This window comes from Orycteropus afer, unplaced genomic scaffold (assembly GCF_000298275.1).
Source record: "Orycteropus afer afer isolate SDZICR_OR568_19922 unplaced genomic scaffold, OryAfe1.0 scaffold00002, whole genome shotgun sequence".
NCBI classification, from domain to species: Eukaryota; Metazoa; Chordata; class Mammalia; order Tubulidentata; family Orycteropodidae; genus Orycteropus; species Orycteropus afer.
Window position 1 is genome coordinate 5,815,668 of NW_006921589.1, and position 22,560 is coordinate 5,838,227.

Consider the following 22,560-nt stretch of genomic DNA (forward strand, 5'->3'; position numbering starts at 1 on the left):
AGCCAATTCCACCTTTACTTTCGATTGTATTCTGGTCCGTTATCTGAATTGCTACAATAATCTTTATGGTGATCATGCTCCTTCTGGTTCATCCCAGAGGGTCCAAAACTAATTTTCATGTTTCCCATGAATCAGGCCACCTTCCAGATGACTCTCTGATTTCCAATTCCAAAAACCCTGGTTTTCCTAGAAATCCCCATGATGAGCCAGAGCTGGAAAGGCCCCTGGGAATCCTAAAGACATTGAGAATTCATATTGGTGGAAAGATCTCATGGCTACTCAACCTCCTACAATACCAACCCCTGCAACACAACATAGAAAAGGGATTACTCCTGATAGGAAAAAACCTTGGCCTAAGTGGCTGCCTCCTACAGTTAAGCCTCCTTTTAATGTAGCTTATAGAATTAATGGTAGACTTTAGTATCCTCCTCGGGGAAGGGAGCCTAAACCTTCCCGATGGCCTGACCTTCCTCTTCCTTATACTGGGGCATACATAGAAGGTAAAAGAATGGTGTGGGTAGATGAAAAAGAGTTCCTTTTAACTCTCTCCCTTTCTTAGAGAGATTAAAACGATCAGGGCCTAGATGTAAAACTACTGCACAGAGACATACTCTAATCAAGCAATGGAACAGTAATTTTAAGAAACTAAAAGGCCACAAGTATATGTTACTGGACTATGTAGACCCATCTGCACCCCCAGGCTGGTGGTAATTCAGAGAATGGTGCCAACCACAAGGTTGGGTCACACATTCTGGCCCCATGTTGTATTCTTCACCCTGACCATTTTTACATGTTTTAGTACCTCATTGTCTAGCACATTTTACTTGTATAATGTTAATGATAGATAAGTTAGATAAGATAAGACTTAAGTCTAGTTTATAAATTTAAAAATAGTTTTATAAGTTTTGGAAAGTTAATAGCCCACAGCCATGTACCTAGAATTGTGGGTTTGTCATTTTGCTTTGTCATTTGTAATCTGCAATATAGTATAAAATAAAGAAGGCCACCTCATTATGTGGGGCACATCTTCATCTTGTGTGAGTGTGTCTCCTTCATCTCGCCGATGCCACCTCTCCCTCCAGAGACCCACAGCTGAGGCTGGACCTCAGCAACAGCCATCTCTGACCGGCATCATGGCTGCCCTCAGACCCCTGGTAAAGCCCAAGATTGTCAAAAAGAGGCCCAAGAAGTTCTTCTGGCATCAGTCAGACCGTTACGTCAAAATTAAGCACAATTGGTGAAAGCCCAGAGGCATGGACAACAGGGTGCAGAGCAGATTTAAGGGCCGGGTCTTGATGCCCAATATTCGTTATGGGAGCAACGAGAAGACAAAGTGCATGCTGCCCAGTGGCTTCCCCAAGCTCCTGGTCCACAACATCAAGGGCTGGAAGTGCCACCCATGCGCAACAAGTCTTACTGTACTGGGACTGCACACAATGCTTCCTCCAAGAACCACAAAGCCATCATGGAAAGAGCAGCCCAGCTGGCCATCCATCAGAGTCACCGATCCCAATGCCAGGCTGCGCAGTGAAGAAAATGAATGGACAGCTCATTTATAAGTTTTATTTGTGCTAAATAAACCGTAAAAACTCCAAAAAAAAAAAAGATTCATAGCCTTGGAAACCCTATGGGACAATTCTATTCTGCCCTCTAGGGTCTCTCTGAGTCGGAATTGACTTGACGGCAGTGAGATTGTTTTTGGGAATCTTTACGGAAGCAGACTGCTACAGCGTTCTCCTGCAGAGTGGCTGGTGGGTTCCAACCACGGACCTTTTGCTTTCACCATAGCACCACCAGAGCTCTTTTCCCTGGAGGGTCATTATGAGTCAGAATCGACTCAACAGCACCAAGTTTGGCTTGGTTTGGTTTAGATGAAGGGTAAGTTGGAATTCTTGCACTATGTTTGCAACTTCTCTATAAATTGGAAATTACTTCAATACATAAAAATGGTCAGGGTGAAGAATACAACATGGAGCCATTTAAAAAAAAAAAAAGAAACAGAATGAAAAATATTAGCCAAGGAGTTTTGAAGACAACACAGAGCTACGGTTGGTTATTCTAGCTCAGCTTACGCTTACACACTGGCCTGGGGGGATGAGAACAGTGTCTGTGATGCTGATTCTGCCTCCCGGCCACCCCATGCTTGGTAGGGCTTTCAGGGGTTAAATTTTAGGAAGACCACCAGGCCCTTCTTCTGAGGCCCCTCTGGTGGGTTCAAACCACCACTCTTTAGGGCACTTGAAAGCATTTAACAGTTTGTGCCACCCAAGGACTCCTTAGGGAGACTAGGGTCCCATATTGTAAAGGAACCAAGACAGCGAATCCAGTCTCAGGGAAAGGGTGCGTAGACTACCACCCCTGAACTGTAATTGTGCTGTCTCTTTTCCTTCAACTTTCATAAATGTGAAAAAAAGGACGTGCCTTTAAGAAAAATTAGAAAATACAGGAGACTTTAAATGATCCTCATCCCAGGTTCATTAATCTGTACGTGTATTTGTGTGTACCTTTCTGAAGAGTTGAGGTCATGCTTTGTAGACAGTGTTATCTGCCCCTGCTTTTATGGAACATTGTCATGAGTGCTCTGACCTTGTTACCAAATTTTTTGAGAGATGCAGAGAGTTGAGTTAATCATACTCCTCAGTTAATGGCACACTTTTGTTTATATTATTTATTAACAGTACTCTGTAACCTTCATTCCCGTGTCCTCGTTCTCCTGTTTGTATGTGCTCCTATCACATGGCTCACCCTGCTAACACATTACATATCTCACGCTATTTGTAATTTCCACTCAGCATGTCTATGAGCTTCGTCTAGTCTGTGGCTTCTAATTGCTGCAGATATGTAATGGAATGAATTTAAGTAGATGGGTTTTAATAACTGTATAATATACCATCAGAGGACCACAGCATGGTTTTAATGTGACTGGGCAATCTACTTCCATAGAGATACTGCCTTGGAAACCCAAGGAGGGAGTCTCTACGAGGCAAAATTGACTCCACAGCGTGAGTGAGTACTTTCCTGCAGTTGGAGAATGGGTTGATTTTGGCCAACAGTGAAGCATCGTCTTTGGCTTAGCAACGCTCACCAATGTGCACCAACCTAAGCTAACAACGTACGTCCAGGCAACGATACGTCTGCAGGGAAGCAAAGCGTTTGCTTACAGAACAAGCAGAAACTTTAGTCAGAATCTCGGCCACTGCCAACAGCAGAGACAACCAACCTCTTGCGAGAGACACAACCAGAACTCCACACCACCGCCACCAGGGGGCGCAAAACAAGACCCCTGAAGAAGCCTGGGCGATCTACTTCCGTAGAGATAGCGCCTCGGAAACCAAGGAGGGGTCGCTGAGTCGGATCCGACTCCACGGCAGTGAAGTGTTGTTGTTTTTTTTTTTTGTTGTTTTTTCTTCAAAAGATGAGCTGAGAGAGAAAAGAAAAAGCGTGTTGCTGTTCTTTTTTTTCCTTGTTCCTTTTTCCCTCCCACTTCTGGAGTCAGACCTATTTGCAGCTGAGGTATGACTAGGTCAAGTCTATGGAGTCTCTGAGCCTCCATTTCCTCAACTTGAGGCTTGTAGGGTACACGCAGCACTGACGTTTAGGACCCCACGTGAAGTACTCAAACAGAAAGTGAAGGGCTCCATGTGGAAAAAGCACCTGTTTACAAGGCTTGGTTCACAGATGCTGGGTCCTGGCACGTGCTATGACTCATATGAGGTAGATACGGCATCTTTTGTGAACTAAGACATAAAGTGGTAGCGAGAAGGGGTGTTTACGGGAGCCTAGGTATGGCAGGAGCCCTGCTGGCAGAGTAGTTAAGTGCTCGGTTGCTAACCAAGAGGCTGATGGTTCGAGACCACCACAAAAGAAAGATGTGATGGCCTGCTTCAGTCAAGATTAACCCGTTGGCATTGAGTTGATTCTTTATGGAAACAACTGGTGGGTTTGATGCCAAACTCGCCGCAGCCCAGCGCTTAGGCACCGTGCCACCAGGGCTTCCCATAGATTATCCAAAACAAACCCACTGCTGTGAAGTCAATTCCAACTCACAGCAACCCTATAGGACAGAGCAGTAGAACTGCCCCATATGGTTTCCAAGGCTGCAAATCTTTGGGGAAGCAAACTACCTCATAATTCTCCTGCAAAATGGCTGATGGTTCAAACCTCACAGATCTTTCAATTAACAGCCAAGTGCTTAACCTCTGAGCCATTTGGGCTGGCTCCTTTCCATAAAAATTGTTGTTATTTGCCATCGAGTCGGACCTGACTCATAGCAACCCCTCCTTGGGTTTCCAAGGCAGTATCACTATGGAAGTAGTTTGCCCATAAAAATTACAGCCTTGGAAACCCTATGCCGTTCTGTTCTGTCACTAGGAGTTGGAATCTACTCCACAGCAGTGGGTTAGGAAAGTGCCATGAAGTCCCCGGATGATGCCAACAGTTAAAGCACTCGGCTGCTAACCAAAAGGTTGCAGGTTCACATCCACCTAGAGGCACTTTGGAAGAACAGCCTGGCCATCTACTTCCAAAAACTCAGCCATTGAAGACCCTGTGGAGCACAGTGCTGCTCTGACACACATGGGGTCAGAAGTCAGCGTCTACTCAGTGGCAACTGTTTACTGGAGGAGCACGGCCTGCTGCCCTTGGAGCTGTCTTCTAGGATGCGGGGTGCACTCACCCCTCAGCAGCAATTTTTCAGTGGCAGGAGTGGCAAACCACTCCAGTGTCGCTGAAACCTGAAGACGGATCACAGAAAGACGACAGTGCAGCCTTCTGAATTGGGAGAAGCCACGGGAGCAGCCCCTCGCCCACCACACCATTTCCCTAGAGCTGGCAGGCATGGGCATGGGGCCTATCAGGCTAACCTTGGGCCCAGAAAGACTGATGGTGGGGGGCTCAGCACACATCAGCCCTCGCCCTATGCCAGAATCTCCCCATCGAGGCAAAAGGACTCTACAGAAAGGCTGGGTCGGGATCTGGCTAGCGAGGTGGTCCCCCAAAGGATTCCCCACAGCGGGAGGCTCTGAATGAAGTCACAGTAAGAGCCTGCCAGTGTCTAAGGCTCACTGGAGCCAAGCCACCCAGGGCCAAGAGAACCAGCTCCCAGGCTCTTTGCTGTGATGCTGGCCACTACTGGTATGGAGGCCACAGCTGGGAACGGGGCACTAGAGGGACCGCAGAATGTTCTCCCTTCTTCTGAAATTGTGTAAGACTCCAGGGCAAGAGGCAAGAGCAGCCCTGGAATGCCTGCAAATGGGCGAGGCATCTTTTATGGGATGATGGAAATGTTCCAGAGCTGGAGTGGGGTGAAATTCTATAAATTTACTAAAAATCACTGTACACTTAAGATGGATGGATTTTATGTTATGTAAATTATACTTCAACAAAGCAGTAAAAAAAAAAAAAGCCCTTGGCTGGAAAGTTTAAATGGGAAATGACTTATTTTTATATGCAAGTCAAACTAGAAATTACTAGAATGACTGACTTCTTAGGAACAGGATAATAAAATTGCCTGCTCAAATCCAGTTAAAAGTCCACTCTAAGGCTATAGCAGTCTGCATGTTTGCACAACACAGTGTGTGTTTTCGTACTCTTCATACGGAAATCACCTGCCACGGTACCAGGTACACAAGTTATCAACTGACTGTCCTTGGCAGGTGGTGCAGTGGCAGTGGGCCGAGACAGACCCACAGGAGCAGGCAGCAGGGGCTGCGCGGGCAGAACTGGGCAAGCCCCATTGCTCCAAGGCACCGAGGAAGGCTGAAAGGCTTGCAGTTCCTGGTCAGCACCATTAGGGACAGCAGGATGGCTGAGGGAGCTGTGGCAGCATCAACCGAGAGAGTCTGAGGCCCAGGAGATCAGAGTTCCCTGAATTAGTGGAGAGAAGAAAATCCGGCCATAAAGCAGGCTCTGCGGTGTGCTTCCAACCAGCTGGGATTCAACCCAGCTCTCCTTTCATGCTGAAAGCCTCTGCTGCTTCTCTGCAGTAGTTGTTAGCTGCGGTCACTCCGCCCAACTCCCAGGGACCTCAAGTCCAAGAGGCAATGTGACTGGGGTGATTCATTTTCACTGGCTGATTTTCGAAAATGGCTGCCAGGCCTTTGTCCCTACTCTTGGTCTGAAAGTTCCGCTGTATCCTGTTGAGCATCCCAGCAACACGGGAGCCCCGACTGACAGACAGCTGGTGGCTGGGAATGAGGTACACCGGCCAGGATTGAAACCCAATTCTCCCACACGGAAGGTGGGAGTTCTCCCACCGAACCACTGACGCTCTCCGTCCTGAACCAAGATCGGGGAGTGCGAACATACATTTTACTGGCAGTGCCATGAGGATTAATGGAAGTCATGTGCATAACATTCAAATTCTATTAACTACTGTAATTACACCAGAGCTCACAAGCAAGGGACCGTCTTACAGAGCACAGCCGCCACGGCATGAGTCTGCAGGAAAAACTTGAGAGGAAAAAGGGACCCACCAATCATAAAATTCAAAAATGATTCTTGGAAGCAGTACTGCACTCCCAAGACTGGCGTTTGTTCATGTATGTGGAATCAGAACTGTTTTGTCATCAATGGCCCACAGTGACCACGGGCGTCTTGCCATGGGCGAGTCTGCATTCCTCAGCCTATCAGCCTACCTGTGAAAATACGGCCCCCTGCTCCACCAGCCGCCCATCACGCTGCACGAAAACTGCATGCGTGCCACTGGGGAAGGCAGGAAGCTGTGGAGCTGCCCTACGTCAGTGGGCGGGGGTACGTCAGTGGGCGGGGGCACAGCTCCGCGGGGGTGGTGACTCACATCGGGGGCTGGCGTGCAGCCAGCCTCACACTGGTGCTTTCTCTAAGAACCGCAGAGGAGGGACGGCAAGAAACACCAGGCCGACTTCGGGTTCTACATCAGTTCCTGCTAAGTCTCTGATTAATGCTGCCGCATTTTTATCTTACTCATTATTAATGTATTCCTGAGAAAGGGGAGAATAAAACAATTCCTCAAATGACTCAGAAGGCGTTTGACTTATATATCAGGAAGGAGTGGGAGGACTGGAAAGATTTACAGTCTTTATCTATACGAGAGCAACAGGTCTAGATACACATGACTCCAGCCTTGCTGGCTGTTTCTGAAACGACCGTTTTCTGTGCATCAGTGAACCGCACACTCACCTGCCACTCTACGGGAGCAGCCAGCGGTATCTCCTCGTACGCATCAAGTTCTTTTGTAAATATAACCTTTAAAAACTCTTTTGAAGCAAATTATTCAAAAGGTTAACACATCAGGAGCAGTCTCTCCGCGCACCCTGATGTTAATTCTTTCAGAGATCATCATCCTGATGTAGAAAAAGGAATTTCATTTTTGTTTTTACTTATTTCTTTGGTAGTTTCCCCAAACTTTATTAAAAGTTAAATGACAAAAAGCATTCAAACATGGTAAAAAATGTGCTTAAGGGACAACTCCCTACCTGCATCCTCTCCACACTCCTATTATCTTACACAAGATCTCTGTTCATCTCTTACCTTTTTTTTTTTTTTTCTGGTCATTTGATGCCAATCCTGAAAACAACTAGTGTGACAAGAAAAAAGGGGTATAACTATGACTTTGAAGTCTTTATTTGAACACGTCTTAGTTGGTGCAATATTACTCTTGACGACCCTTCAGTAACAACAGACAAGCAGTGTGCATGGAAAGCCGATCACTTGAGTGACATTCTACCACAACGGCAAATTTCTATCCTGACAGAAAAATACTTAAATTAAATCTGAACTAACCTCATGATCGGATTAATTAACTTATCAGGCATCTCAGCGAGAATGCTATTATCAAAAGCCTTCCAAATCATTTCATTTTCTGATGTAGAAAGGTTAAGGAAGGAAAAAGGTGATTTTTTCAATAAGCTACACACGCACACACACACATACACACACACACCCTCAATGCAAACTATCAAAAAGAAAAAATATTCAAATTCTGAAATGAGATATATGATGAAACAGTATAGACAAAAGGTACAGTAAGAGAATCAGAAATAACTTTCCATAATTAACATGTTATGAATACAAATAACTCAATTGTACAAGGTCAAATGAAATATACATCACTTTCTATCCTTTGTGTTTGAAATTCTCCCTTCACGATGGAATCCGGTCAAGCCAGGTATTTTCCAAGCTTCCAAAGCTCAAAAGGCTGCACCCGGCTGGGAAAGCTACCAGAAAGCATCATCTGGCACTCACTGGCCGCAGGAGCTCCTTGACTACTACACCAGGGCTCTCTGCTACCATTTGATTACATGCAGAACTGAACCAGGTTCCACCCCAATAAACAATAAATATATAAAGAAGACACTGTCAGGCATCCAGTCACAAGGTCTCAAAGTCTTAAAACATAAGCATGGGTATATTTATTTCTCTCAAATGCATACAAGACAATAATTACACAGCAACAAATCTTCTGTTCAACAATGATTTGATTCACAAGCATTTGTAATTTACATAATTTCACATCAATACCCTTGTAGTTTTAAATACTGTAAGTAAAAAAGCCCCCAATAACCAATTCTTTTATTTCCTATTTATCCCTCTATACATCCAAACTTTAAAAAGTTACAAACTGAACATTATACATAACATATAAATCATGTTTAAAAACTTGAGGTTTTAAAATCACTGCTTCCTCAGAGATTCAGGAAAATCCTCACACTGACGAGTAGTCACAGGTAGGAGTGGAGCAGAGGGGGGGCAAGGAAAGAAGAGACAGACACAAGTTTGCTGTCTTAATATTTTACTAATCCTGTCAGTTAAAAACGGGGATGTCATGAGCAGTAACAGTTGAGGTGGACTATGAGGAACGGGGTCTGCCTCACAGCTGGAGACGTGCGGTTCAAGTATTTTCCTATTTGATCTCAGCTCACTGTAGCAAACCAACGCCGGAAGAGACTCATTTCCTTCCATACATTCGCTCGATGTCCGCCTGGTAGTGCGTTTTAAGCTCTTTGCGCTTCAGCTTGAAGGCATCTGTCACTAGACCAGTTTCAGGGGTCCACGGTTCAGGGCTCAGACGAATTTTCACTGGAATCTCAAACTTTTCCAGACTTGCTAAGATGATGGGGGCGGGGGGGGAATAAAAAGCAAAGGCATTAAAAATGTGCAATTAAAATTTTGAGCAAATAAACAGTTTAACTTCCTCAGTCTTTGAGTACCCATCCAAACACACAATCAAGGGTCCAGGAATCACACCTGTAATCAATCTATCCCTCAGAAATCCTACCACTAAATAATGGGTAGGAGTGAGGATTACAATGGCAAAAACTGTACACAAAAACTACATGGCCATCAAGAAGAGAATGAATTACAGAGGCACAAAATGGAATATAATTATATTATATATTTAAACATACATAATATATAATAAATATAATTAAAAATGAGTTAAATCTGTATGTGTGAGAGTGGAAAGATATTCTGCAAGACAATGTTAAAAACCAAGCCACAGCCCCTGCTGCCGAGTCAATGCTGACTCGGGACAACCCGCAGCAGAGAGCAGAGCTGCCCCGTGGGGCTTCCCAAGCTGGGCATCTGCACGGAGGCTGATGCCTCCCTCACCTTTCTCCCATGCAGTGGCTGGTGGGCTCAAACTGCTATCCTTTTGATTAGCAGTAGAAGTGCCCCCAGAGCTCCTCAATGTAAGTTTTGCTTTTTTTAAAAAAAGGCAGGTTGCAGCACAGGTCGGATAAACATATGCAGCTAGATGTGTATGCACAGGATTAGACAGATACCACCCAACCCAACTCCAGGGGCTAGGGTCAGGGAGGAAGGACAGGGACCCTTACTTTGTAAGATATACCTATTTGCTTTCTTTAATTGTATTACAAAAAGCATGAAAGTAATAAAGTCTAGAGAGAATCCTGTCAGTGAACCAGAATTTGCATTGGAAGCTATGTGGGAACAGAGTGCTGCAAATCAACTACATCTGTGGAAAAAGATGACTGAGAAGCTTGGTATCATCAGTCAGAGCAAGGCCAGAGGCAGACTGCAGAACAGACCAGCAACTGCTCATATGCAAGTTCAAAATGAAGCTGAAGAAAATTGAAACCCTACAAGAGCCAATGTCAGACCTTGAGTATATCCCACCTGAATTTAGAGACCATTTGAAGAATAAATTTGTTGCACCAAAGATAAGAAGAGTAGCGGAATATAAGCAAAGACATCATCCATGAAGAAAGCAAAAGGTCATTAAAAAGACAGGAAAGGAAGAAAAGCCCAAAATGGATGTCAGAAGAGACTCTGAAACTTGCTCATGAAGGTAAAGGAGCTAAAGCAAATGAATATAAAAGAGCCAAACAAAAGATTTCAAAGGACAGCACAAGAAAGTGAAGTAAAATATTACAATGAAATGTACAAGGGCCTAGGATCAGAAAACCGAAAGGGAAGCACGTGCCTGACATGTCTCAGACTGAAAGAACTGAAGGGAAAGTTCAAGCCTCGAGTCGCAGCACTGAGGGCTCTACAGGCAAAAACCAAATGATGCACGAGGCATCAAGGGAAGATGGAAGGGACACACAGAATCACTGCACCAGAAAGAACTGACATTCCAGCATCTCAGGAGGTGGTATACCATCAAGGACTGGTGGTTCTGAGGAAGAAACCCACGCTACACTGAAGGTATTGGGAAACACAACCCAGAAACACAAGGATCTAAGAACTGATGAAATAGCAATTGAAATGTTTCAAGAAATGGATACAACACTGGAAGCCCACTGTTCCATGCCAGGAAATCTAGAAGACAGCGACCTGGTCAACTGACTGGAAGAGATTGCTGTTTGAGCCCATTCCAAAGAAGGTGATCAAACAGAACGTGGAAATTATTGAACCGTATCACTGATATCACACGCAAGTAACATTTTCCTAAAGATAATTCAAAAACAGTTGCAGCAGTACTTCAACAGGAAACTGCCAGAAATTCAAGCCCGACTCAGAAGAGAATGTAGTGCGAGGATTATCATCGCTGGTGCCAGATGGATCTTGGCCGAAAGCAAAGAATACCAGAAAGAAACTTACGTGTGTTTTATTGACTATGCAGCAAAGGCATCTGACTGTGTGGATCATACATAACAAATACAGGTAACACTGCAAAGAATGGGAACTCAGAACACTTCATTATGCTCATGAGGAACCTGTACATAGACCAAGAGGCTGTCATTCAAAGAAAACAAGGGGATACTGCATGGTTTAAAATCAGGAAGGATGGATGTCAGGGTTGTATCCTTTCACCATACTTATTTAATCTCTGTATTGAGCAAATAATCCAAGAGGCTGGACTATATGAAGAACAGAGTGCCAGGATTGAAGGAAGAACCACTAACAACCTGTGTATTGCAGACAACACAACCTGACTTGCTGAAAGTGAAGGTAACTTGAAGCACTTACTGAGGAAAGCTAAAAGACTACATTCTACAGTACGGGTTACACCTCAACATAAAGAAAATGAAAATCCTCAAAACTGGACCAATAAGCAACATCATGATAAACAGAGAAAGGACTGAAGTTGTCAGGGATTTCATTTTGCTTGGATCCACAGTCAACACCTATGGAAACAGCAGTCAGGAAATGAGACATCATATTGTACTGGGAAAATCTGCTGCAAAGGACCTTTTTAAAGTGTTACGAAGCAAAAATGTCACTTTGAAGATCAAGGTGTGCCTAACCCAAGCCATGTATTTTCAAACACTTCATATGCATGTGAAAGCTGGACAAAGAATAACGAAGACCAAGGAAGAGCCTTTGAATTATGGTGTTGACAAAGAATATTGAAAATACCACGGACTGCCAGAAGAATGAACAAATTTGTCCTGGATGAAGTACAGCCAGAATGCTCCTTGGAACTGAGAACGGCTAGATTTCGTCTCACTTACTTTGCTGGAGAAGGATGTCATGTTTGGTAAAGCAGATGGTCAGCAAAGACGGGGAAGACCCTCAACGAGATGGACTGACACAGTAGCTGCAATGATGGGCTCAAGCCTAACAAAGATTGTGAGGACGGCACGGGTCTGGGCAGTGTTTCGCTCTATTGTATGTAGGGTCATTACAGGAGCTGACTCGATGGCACCTAACAACAACAGTGGGATGATCTGTGTGAAATATGGAGGGATTTGAACAGCAGCGTGAGAAATATATTCTTCCATCTATTCACAGTGGGAAAATACTATTGTTTGCTACGTAGAAAATAATATAAGCTACACAGTATAACCTGGGAGCTCTGGCAGTACAGTACCTAAGGCACTTGACTGCTAACCAGAAGGCTGGCGGTTCAAACCCACCAGCCACTCCTCAGAAGGAAGGTTGAGCAATCTACTTCCATAGTGATACCGCCTTGGAAACCAAAGGAGGGGTCACTATGAGTCGAGTCTGACTCGACAGCAAATAACAACATGTAATAATAACCTTGTAACAAAACAGGTTGAATATATTTAAAAGTACTACTGCTTCTCACCTCAGTTTTTAAAATCAGTTTAACCAAGTACTCACCTGAAATAGCAGCTTCAGAAAGCACTTTAAGTACCTCATTTTCCATTTCACAACTGTTACACAATTCTTCCCAAGTTCCTTTAAGTCCTTTCTTCTGAGCTAGTTCCGTTAGTTCCTTCTGATTTGGCACAACAAATCCAATGACATAGGAATGATAACTGAAATAGTTAAAAGGTAACTCAGCTAAGGAACTGAATAGCACACCATGGTGATGAAGTGTAACTGCCTGACTGATGGACATTTAGTAAGTAACCCCAGAGAAGTGAGCCAGGACACAGAGACGCACACTCAGGTTCATCGCAGCACGACTCACCGCAGCAGAAAGACAGAAACCCCGAGGTGCCCATCAACAGATGAGTGGATAAGCAACTACAGTACATACACACAATGGGGTACTATACAACTTCAAAGAACAGCAATGGATCTGTGAAACACCTCACAATATGGATGAACCTAGAGGACATTATGCTGAGTAAAATTAGTCGATCACAAAAGGACAAATACTGGATGAGATCACACTGTAAAAAGTCAAGAAAAGGTTTTCACACAAAAAGAAATATCCTTTGATGGTTACCAAGAGTGGGAGGGAAAAGGAGGGTAAACCACGAACTAGAGGGAGGCATGTATTAACTGGGGTGAAGGGGAAGGCACGATACAGTAAAGGGGCTATCTGTTTTACAGATTTCTTGGTAAATTTAATTCTTACTATTTTAAAACATCCATGTGGTATGTTTAGTGGCTAATATTTAGTTCATGTAAAAGTCACCTTTATTGTTTGATTCGTATGTTCTAATTTTTTGGAAAGATTTCACTGCTAAAAAAAAAAAACCTCAATCTTTTAGTTCATGATACAAATTTCAACTATGCAGAACTATTATGAATAGTGCCATACACATATTTTTTAAAAGAAAATTACACAAATATTAGAAAATTCATCTTTGAAAAAAATCAGTAGTATATGGCAATGCCTTAAACAAAAATAATATCTATGTACAAACTAGAAACTATGTCAAGAAATTTGGCAGCAAATCAAAATAGCATGATTATTCATTTTTTCTTTTGCTATCATGAAAAGCTGTGCTGAGAGAATAATTCTGAGTATTCTCACTGAAAACACAGACTTTTCTGAAGGGCAGAAAAAAGGGTCCTGGAGAGAAGGGGAGGTAGAATTTGGGGTAGTATCACATAAGGAAAATCTGGTGCTCAAACTCACTAAAGAAAAGAGGAAATGGTTAATCAAAGGGCAGACGCCTCATCAATCAATGCAGCAGTTCATCTTTACCTTGGGCCGCACCCCTAAGTGTCTTTCTAAACTGATCTTCTGATACCAGACTTTATGATCCCGTAATAATTATGTCAACTGTTGTTGTCAGGTTCTTAGGCTAACCTACAAGACATCTAATCATTAAAACAGGAACTTAAGGAACTATGGACAATACTGTTATAGAAAAAATGTAATCAGAGTTCCAATCTGAAATTCCAACACATTCCCCAAAAAATGAATTTCTGGGATTTTGATCGAAACTCTCCTTCTAAGCTACTCTATGTTACCATGGCAAGGGATGCTGTGTGTTAAGCCACAGGCGGGAGATCCCAGGCCTGACCAGGGTCCTAAGCGGGCTCAAGTTAGCACAGGTGAGGAAGAACGTGGTGGGGGTGGGGGTGCTGCTGCCGCTCCTGACACCCCTTCCCCAACTGCCTTGTTAACTGTGCTTTTGTCTGGCTGGGTCTGTGATGCTTCCCTGTGTAGACAGAGGCAGCAGGAAAGAAGACAGGACTTTTTGTTTTGTTTTGTTTTGTTTCTGTTACATCCCTATCACATAGGACACGTGGTGAGGTGTAATGCAGGAAACAGGGCCACAGAGGAAGATGTAGAGGGAAGCATCACAAGGAACGAACTCAGCTAATGGCCGACGAGGAGGAGGAGGCAGTACAAAACAAGAGTTCTAGGGACGATTTACTAAAGAAGAAGGCCTGTAATCAAAACCGACCCCTAAACCACTGCCACTGAGTCAGTGCTGACCCCCCGTGACCCGACAGGGTGGACACAGACTGTCTTCCTCATCCTTCTTCCACAGGCCAACTGGTGGGCTCACACTGCTGACTTTCTGCTTAACAGCCGACTGCTTTAACCACTGCGTCACCAGAGCTTCTTAAAGAAGCCCACAGGGGAAAAAAAAACCAAACTCACTGCCACTGAGTTGATTCCAATTCTTAGCAACCCCCTTTGGGATTCTGAGGCAGTAAATATTTACAGAGGCAGTTAATATTTACAGAAGCAGATTGTAAATGATTGCCCCATCTTCCTTCCATGGAATGACTGGTGGGTTTGAACTGTCAGCCTTCTGGTTAGCAGTCAAAAGCCTTAGGCTCCATGCCACCAGAGCTTCTGAAAGAAGGCCCACCGAAAACCAAACTCACTGCCATAAGTTGATTCCGACTCATAGCAATCCCCTTTGGGTTTCCGAGGCAGTAAATCTTTATGGAAGCAGATTGCCCAGTCTGCCTTCCACAGAGTCGCTGGTGGGTTTGAACTGACAACTTTCTGGTTAGTAGTCAAATGTCTCAGGCACCACACCACCAAACTCCTTAAACAAGGCCCACAGGGGCACGAAATACCGATAACATACCACACACATCAGTATAAGCAGCGTGAACCCCACTTCCTTACCTGTTTGCATATGCACAGATATTATCTACAAGTGGGAGGTTCTTCAAAGCTGCTTCTACTTTCCCAAGAGAAACATACTCTCCTGCCTGAAGTTTCACAAGGTCCTTCTTACGATCTGTGCAAAACAAACAAAAGCAGGGAAAGGGGGACACAGGAGAACAAATAACAGTAATCATACCTTTAATACATATAAATACTGGCCATTCCCTAAGTAATTTGTTGTCAATTAAATGATAATGGTTTATAAAATTAAACATACACAATAAAAGTAGCCTCTAATTTTCATACGATCCAATACATTCTTTTGAAAGAAAAGCAACTGCTTCTGTTTAAACAGGGCTTCAGGTATGTCTGCTGAATATGCATTACCATACCAGGCAGGTGAATAAAATACTCAGGGCCACGTGAAAGCTCATGTTCTATGTGAAGAGCTGCTTGAGGCACAAACATACTTCAATAGCACTAAGGGTTAAGACTCTCCAAGGTGTGGATCCCAAAAGACATCCTGAAAGGGAGGCCTGAGCCCAAGAAGGATGAGAGATAGCCAAATGGAGCCACACTGCAAAGGCCAGAAGTATGTCAGCTTAAAATACGGAAAGTGTGAAGAAGGCAGGCAAACAGCGGGAAGGGGAGCGAGAGGTGAGCAAGGGACTCATCATGGAGGCACTCTGCACTGGGCCTCCAGGAGCCACTAAAAGGGGTTTCAGCTACAAAGCGGTCTGGTGAGATCAGTGAAGTACGCACATGTGGCAATGAGCAGGTGGGTCCAAAGGGGGCAAGCATGGCAACAGGGAAATTTACTGCAATAATCCAGGCAACGGAGGTGAAGGCCGGGCCTACAATCACAGGAAGAAGAACAGGCAGGGAAACAAAGATGACTCTGAGATGCACTTGGTACAATCAATCAGGAGGATGCGGAGGAGATATGGGGGAGCTGACGGAAGAGCCGTCTCTCTCATCTCCTCTCACTCAGGTCCCTCATTAGCATGAGGGACTGAAATGTCTGTAACTGAGAGAAGAACCCAGAAGAGAAGCAGAGGGTGGATTCTTTGCCCTCCATGGGTCACAATGCTTGAACTGCCAGGAGGTTCGCAGTCCTCTCCCCTATAGCCAGGTCACTGCACAACAGGCATACACCCTCCACAGGCAGCAAAGAATGTGACTCTCTAAGAAACCGACTCAACGGCACCTAACAACAACAAACAGTAATTAAATACACCAGTGCTGCTGAACCATTTCTGAAACCCTATAATATGGTGAAGCCCTATAAATGTTATACCCAAACCAAACCAAATCCACTGCCATCGAGTCAACTCTGACTCACAGCAACCCTACAGGACAGAATAAAACTGCCCCATAGGGTTACAAGGCTGTAAATCTTTACAGAAGCAGACTACATCATCTTTATTCCATGGAGCAACTGGTGTGTTCAAACTGCTGATCTTTTGGTTAGCAGCAGAATGCTTTAACCACTCTGCCACCAGAGTGCCTATAAATGTCACACAATCCCTATTAAAAATTGCTCTAAGATCTACTGGCTCAGGACCATAATACTGGGGGACACCAGACTCAATTGGCACAACAAAATACATAAAAGCCTTGTTCCACATCCTACATTGGTGAGTAGCAACTAGGGTCTTGAACGCTTTCAAGCAGCCCTCTAAGATGCAGCTAATGGTTTCCTAGCATCAGAAGCGAAGAAAAACACACACAAAAAAAAAGGGCATTTGGAAGCAATCAGCCCTAGGACACGATGACCCCCGAGACCAGAAGAACAACTAGATGGTGCCCAGCTACCAATGCCAACCACTCAGGAAAAAATCAAATCTGGAGATCCTGGATAGAGGGGGGGAAAAGAAAACATGGAACAAAATCCAAAAACTCAATAATGACCAGAATTACTGGTCGGATGGAGTCTAGTGAGACTCCCAATACTAGGGCCCTAGAATACATTCTGTGCCTGGAGTAAAACTCACCCCCAGGGGCTGGCTCTCAGCCCAATAGTTAACAAGATGTATACACAGACCACTCAACCCAGGATGACACACCCACACACTCTACAGTAATACATCCCTTAGAGCAATAGACCATGGCGCACCAGAGGACCAACATTCAGGTCGAGGAAATGCAAGACAAACAGGAGTGCATAAATATGAGGGGCACGGGGAAGGGTTACAGGGTAGGGAAGGGAGGAGACTGGGTTAGGGTTGGACACGGTAAATGAGGAGTGAAACTAAATGTACACGTAACATTGAACGTAAAATAAGCTTTTAAAATAAAAAATAAAAACTGCTATCACCAGGAATGATGCACAGTCCACACCAACATTACATATAGATTTAAACAGCTTCTGTGTACACACAGTATCTATTTTATAAAAACCATTTCAGAAACATTTACATTCGAACAGTATTAGCTGGCTCACCGATAATCTTTAAACAACCATCAGGGTCAAACTCTCCAATATCTCCAGTGCAGAGCCACCTCTGTCCATTTTCATCTTCAAAGAAATCAGCTTTTGTTTTTGCTTCATTTTTATAGTATCCCATTGTCACATTTTGGCCACCAATAAGAATTTCCCCCCTTGGGTGTGGTTTATCAGTATTAAAGTATCCACCTAATACACATAAAATAATTTAGAGTCAATTCAATATTTTCATCCCTCTAATACAACATGTGAAAATTTGAAGCTATTACTTTCTACAGAGGAACATCTCATTTTAATCAAATTTGAGCTGCCCAAAGGAAACAAGGCAGACACGCTGGATGGACAAAACTTACCAACAAAAAACTAAGAAAAAAATTCAATCACGTAAAAGTAAGCATAAAAAGCATTATTCCAAGAAAAAAACTTACACTAAAAAAATCCAACATCCCCCATCTATAAAAATTCACTGCTGTTGAGTTGACTTCAACTCATAGTGACCCTACAGGACAGAGCAGAACCATCCCATGGGGTTGCCATGGCTCTACTCCTTATGGAAGCAGACTGCCACATCTTTCTTCCATGGAGCAGCTGGAGGGTTTGAACCGTCGGCCTCTGAGTTAGCAGCCAAACACTTTTAACCACTGTGCCACCACCAGGACTCTTCCCCCAACTATAATGTAAACTAATTATAAAATTACAATTAAATTTTTTTTTAAGATTCTAACTGATACAAGTATTAATTCATGCATGTAAACAGCAGAGCATATCTCTGTATGAAATCAAATTCCTATGTATTTAGAAGAAGTATTCCTTACAAATAATTTCAAAAGGACTCAAAGCTAAAATGTGTTGAATAGGATCAAACGAGTTGGTTTTGTTGTTGTTGTTTGTTTTTAAAGCAATAGGCTTTTATGGATTTCAGTCAATTTCCTTCTGATATTTCTGGGTTGAAATTCTCAGGACAAAGAAAACATGTAAAAATCCCCAGAGTTTCACAGAATAAATTTTATGATTTTGCTTCTAGAAAAATAATGTGGTGACATCATTGAGCACATTTTGTTTTTTCTGTTTTTCTTAGTTGCATGTATGTAATAGAACGAAAATGTTAATTCTTTAAAACCATCTTTGAAACAAGCAAAACAGATGCATTCATGCAGAACCAGAGAAAACATCTCCATCATCCAGGATAAGAATGAGCCCCTGTGGATGGTTTTATATACTAAAAAGCAAGATAAGGAAGCAAAGCCCAATTCTAATTGTTGAGTCTAATACAACGCAAAGCGGTGCCTGAGGGTTAAATGAGAGCTCTGGCTGCGCAGAGGCCTACGGTTAAAATCAGTTATTACCTTCCTCCCAGTTCTTCAGTTTGATTTCACAGCAAACTAATGGCGCTCCCACTCTGCCGGTGTTGAAGTCCCACACTAAGACACAAGCGAGAAAGAAGTACTTGAAAGCAGTAGTTAATAAATTCCTTTGTGTTCTAAAGTACCTAGAATGATGATTTACCCCAAAGCTTAAATATCCCCAGAGAATCCTTAGAAGTAGAACCCACAAACTGGGGAAGAGGCTATGTGATTGGTATGGACAGTATGTGGTCCTCACGGAGTTTTTTGTTTTTCAATTTTATTGTGATTTGGGTGAAAGTTTACAGAGCAAATTCATCTTCCACACAGCAGTTCACATACACTTTGTCTCATGACATTGACTATAATCTCCCACAGTGCAACAGCCCCCCCCCCACTTCTTCCCCACAGTCACTTCTTCCCTGTGTCCTTCCCTCCCATGCACTCCTGCCCCTCAGCTGTCTCCCTGGCCCATAAGCAGGAGCTTTTAAAAAAAACCTGAATTAGTTATTGCCATTTAAAAAAATTTCACATGTAAATTTGGCATCACCAGCCACGACAGGCCTTCGTTTCCTGCACAGCAATGGCGCCCCACTCTGGGGGCCTGCCGGCTCCAGGTGCCTCAAGTGTTCTTCCATCGGGCCCACTTCACCCATTTACGTAGCCGTCTGGTTCGTGAGTCTGTAACTCCCATCTTAAACGGTAATGGGCACGTTGGGCTACACCTGTTCCACTTTCTTATTAGGCCTGACAGCTCTGCAGTATAGTCTTTCCCCAGGTACCACTACTTCACACAATGGCCAGGGCAGCTTCCGCCTCCACACCCGGCTTCATTCACACATAAGATCAGGGCCGAGATTAAGAGTTTTAACTCCCAAGGAAGTGGGAAAAGAACCCACGTCTATTATGAATTACTAATGCATTATTTCCCTTCCAAAGAAGATTCAAAGATCAAAAGTAAAAGGCTGGTATCTAGTACTTCTGAGACTATCTTATTTCTGAGATAAATGGAAACTGATCAATCACACATTAATCACAATTCAAATTTTTAAAATTTTTTAAACAGAGGAAAGTAAGGTTCCTCAGAAGAAAGGAACCATGTATGTATGTTCTTCTCTACAAAATACGATTTAGAAGTAGCTTACAAAAACATACAACGCGTGACTGGAAAAAGGGAAATAAAGAAAGCACACAAGAACCGCCTGGCCTAAGAACGGTACACTGACGCCCTCGAGGAGAACCGAGCAAGGGAGGGGTCAGAGGGTTAGCATCTGTCCACATCTAGAAAACACAAATTAGGAGCAGCAGCACTTTCTCCAGTCCTGGCAAGCAAACTTTCTCCCATAAAAAGGGCACGTGATGCGGTGACAGATCATCTACTGAACCTCTATCACCACGATCAATTCAGTAATTGTGTCTTCTGGATCTGAATCTAGTTTCCTCCTACACTGACACAGACTCCTCCCTCCCATGAACCTTCCCAAATTTAAACCTTAACACACATACCAAGTAAACATGTATGTTTTTCTACATAAAAAGAAATTCAGTAACTAATATGAAAAAAAAAGTATACAATATAGCCAATGTGTTACTAAAACTTCCTTTCCAGACTGCTAGTCATTTTTAATACCACATAACACAGTTTAGCAAGAAAAATTCCTCTACATGAATCAATATGGCCAATGATAATAGATGCACCTAACCAAAACAAACCAAACTCACTGCCATTGAGTCGGATCCGACTCACAGCAACCCCTCCTTGGGTTTCCAAGGCAATATCACTATGGAAGTAGATCGCCCAATCTTCCTTCCGAGGAGTGGCTAGTGGGTTTGAACCTCCAGCCTTCTGGTTAGCAGTCAAATGCCACCATGGATGTACCTAATACATTCTAAAATTGATGCTGATAAGCCTAGTACCTAAAATTTACCATAAATATGGCGTGCAAACACCTTAGCTACTCTTCTTCTGTGTATTAGAGACTAACCCCTACAAAAAGTACCCGGAGTTGCAGCCCAGACTCTGCCAGACATGCTGTTTGGGGGCAACACTAACCTTCCGTAATCGTTCCAGCCCCAGCAGACTCGGTGAGGCCGTACCCTTGCCCCACAGAACAGCAAAAGCAGATGTTCATGAATCGCTGTGTGGTTGCAGAAAGTGGAGCACCTCCACACAAGAGAAGCCGAATATTCCCACCTATCAAGCTTCGTACTTTCCGGAACACAAACCTAAAAATATAAATCAAAATTCTGAATAGAATTTTCATAATCATTTAGAATTAATCCTCCAATTTTGATATATGAGATTTTGAAATTAAGTGACTAATCCAAGGTCTAGAGCCAATTCAGGATTGTCTTAACTCACTACTTAAATCTGAAAAGTTAACGGTTCAACCAGGTGAAAAAGATGTGCTTTCCCATATGAACTTTTCCAGTACATACACCCAGTGACTATCACTCTGCCACAGACAGAAACTCAGTTATGATCCATGCCCTATAACATGCATGAATCCTGACAACACTATGTGAAGTGAAGTCAGTCAGACACAAAAAGACAAATAATGTATGATCCCCTAAGAGGGAATGTCCAGAAAAGGCGAATAGTTTATTAGTAGTTATTACAGGCTGGGGTCCTGGTAAGAGGTACTAAATTTCTCTGGAGTGATGAGAAACTTTCGGAAATAGATAATGGTGATGGCTGTACAACGTGGTGAATATAATTTATGTCACTGAATTATGCATCTCAAAATGGTTAAAATGACGAAAGTTTTGTTATGTATTTTACCAAAACAATTTAAAAAAGAAAGAAAAAACTTTTCAAGCAATATTTGAACTCAAAGTTTTTGGGTTTAATTTTTGTTAGTAATGGAGAAGGCTTGCTACGGCCAGAATAATTAACTTCATTCCCTCTCCCTCTCTCCCTCTCTCTCTCTCTCTCTCTCCCTCTCTCTCTCTCTCTCTCTCTCTCTCTCTCTCTCTCACACACACTGCTGTTTGTAGGTGCCACAGAATCCAACCAATGTCCACCCCATGTAGAACAGAACAAACCCTCCCCGTCCTGCATGATCTTCACAACCCTTCCTATGCTTGAGCCTCTCTGCTGCAGCCACCGTGTCCATCCATTCGGTTCAGGGTGTCCCCCTTTTCCTCTGACCCTCTAGTTTACCAAGCATGATATCCTTCTCCAGGGAATGGGCCCTTCTGACAACATGACCAAAGCAGGGGAGATGAAGTATATAATTACACAATATATATTAATATTAAATAATCCTATTATTTCTTTATAAAGTTTACTGCATGGTTTAAAATCACGAAGGGAGGGCATCAGGGTTGTGTCCTCTCACCATACTTATTCAATCCGTATGCTGAGGAAATAATCTGAGAAGCTGGTCTATATGAAGAAGAATGTGGCATCAGGATTGGAGGAAGACCATTAACAACCATGATATGCAGATAACACAACCTTGCTTGCTGAAAGTGAAGATGACTTGAAGCACTTACTGATGAAGATTAAAGACTACAATATGCAGTATGGATTACACCTCAACATAAAGAAAACAAAAATCCTCACAACTGAATCAATAAGCAGCATCACAATAAACGGGGAA

The 22,560-nt window shown here is 43.3% G+C and overlaps 1 protein-coding gene and 1 pseudogene across 1 annotated transcript in view; one reads left to right on the plus strand and one right to left on the minus strand.

Moving 5' to 3' along the window:
- Positions 1-1,133: 1,133 nt before the first annotated feature.
- LOC103192597 lies at positions 1,134-1,559 on the plus strand (annotated as a pseudogene).
- A 7,367-nt stretch (positions 1,560-8,926) lies between these two features.
- The window catches only part of ACSL3 (acyl-CoA synthetase long chain family member 3), a 48,580-nt gene continuing 34,946 nt past the window's right edge, over positions 8,927-22,560 (minus strand). Inside the window, exons 9-14 of the mRNA XM_007956517.2 lie at positions 21,009-21,181; positions 18,959-19,033; positions 17,610-17,801; positions 15,185-15,299; positions 12,514-12,671; positions 8,927-9,084 (exon numbers count right to left, since the gene is read on the minus strand). Coding sequence (XP_007954708.1) covers positions 8,927-9,084; positions 12,514-12,671; positions 15,185-15,299; positions 17,610-17,801; positions 18,959-19,033; positions 21,009-21,181 — 871 coding nt within the window. The remainder of the gene's footprint in view (positions 9,085-12,513; positions 12,672-15,184; positions 15,300-17,609; positions 17,802-18,958; positions 19,034-21,008; positions 21,182-22,560) is intronic.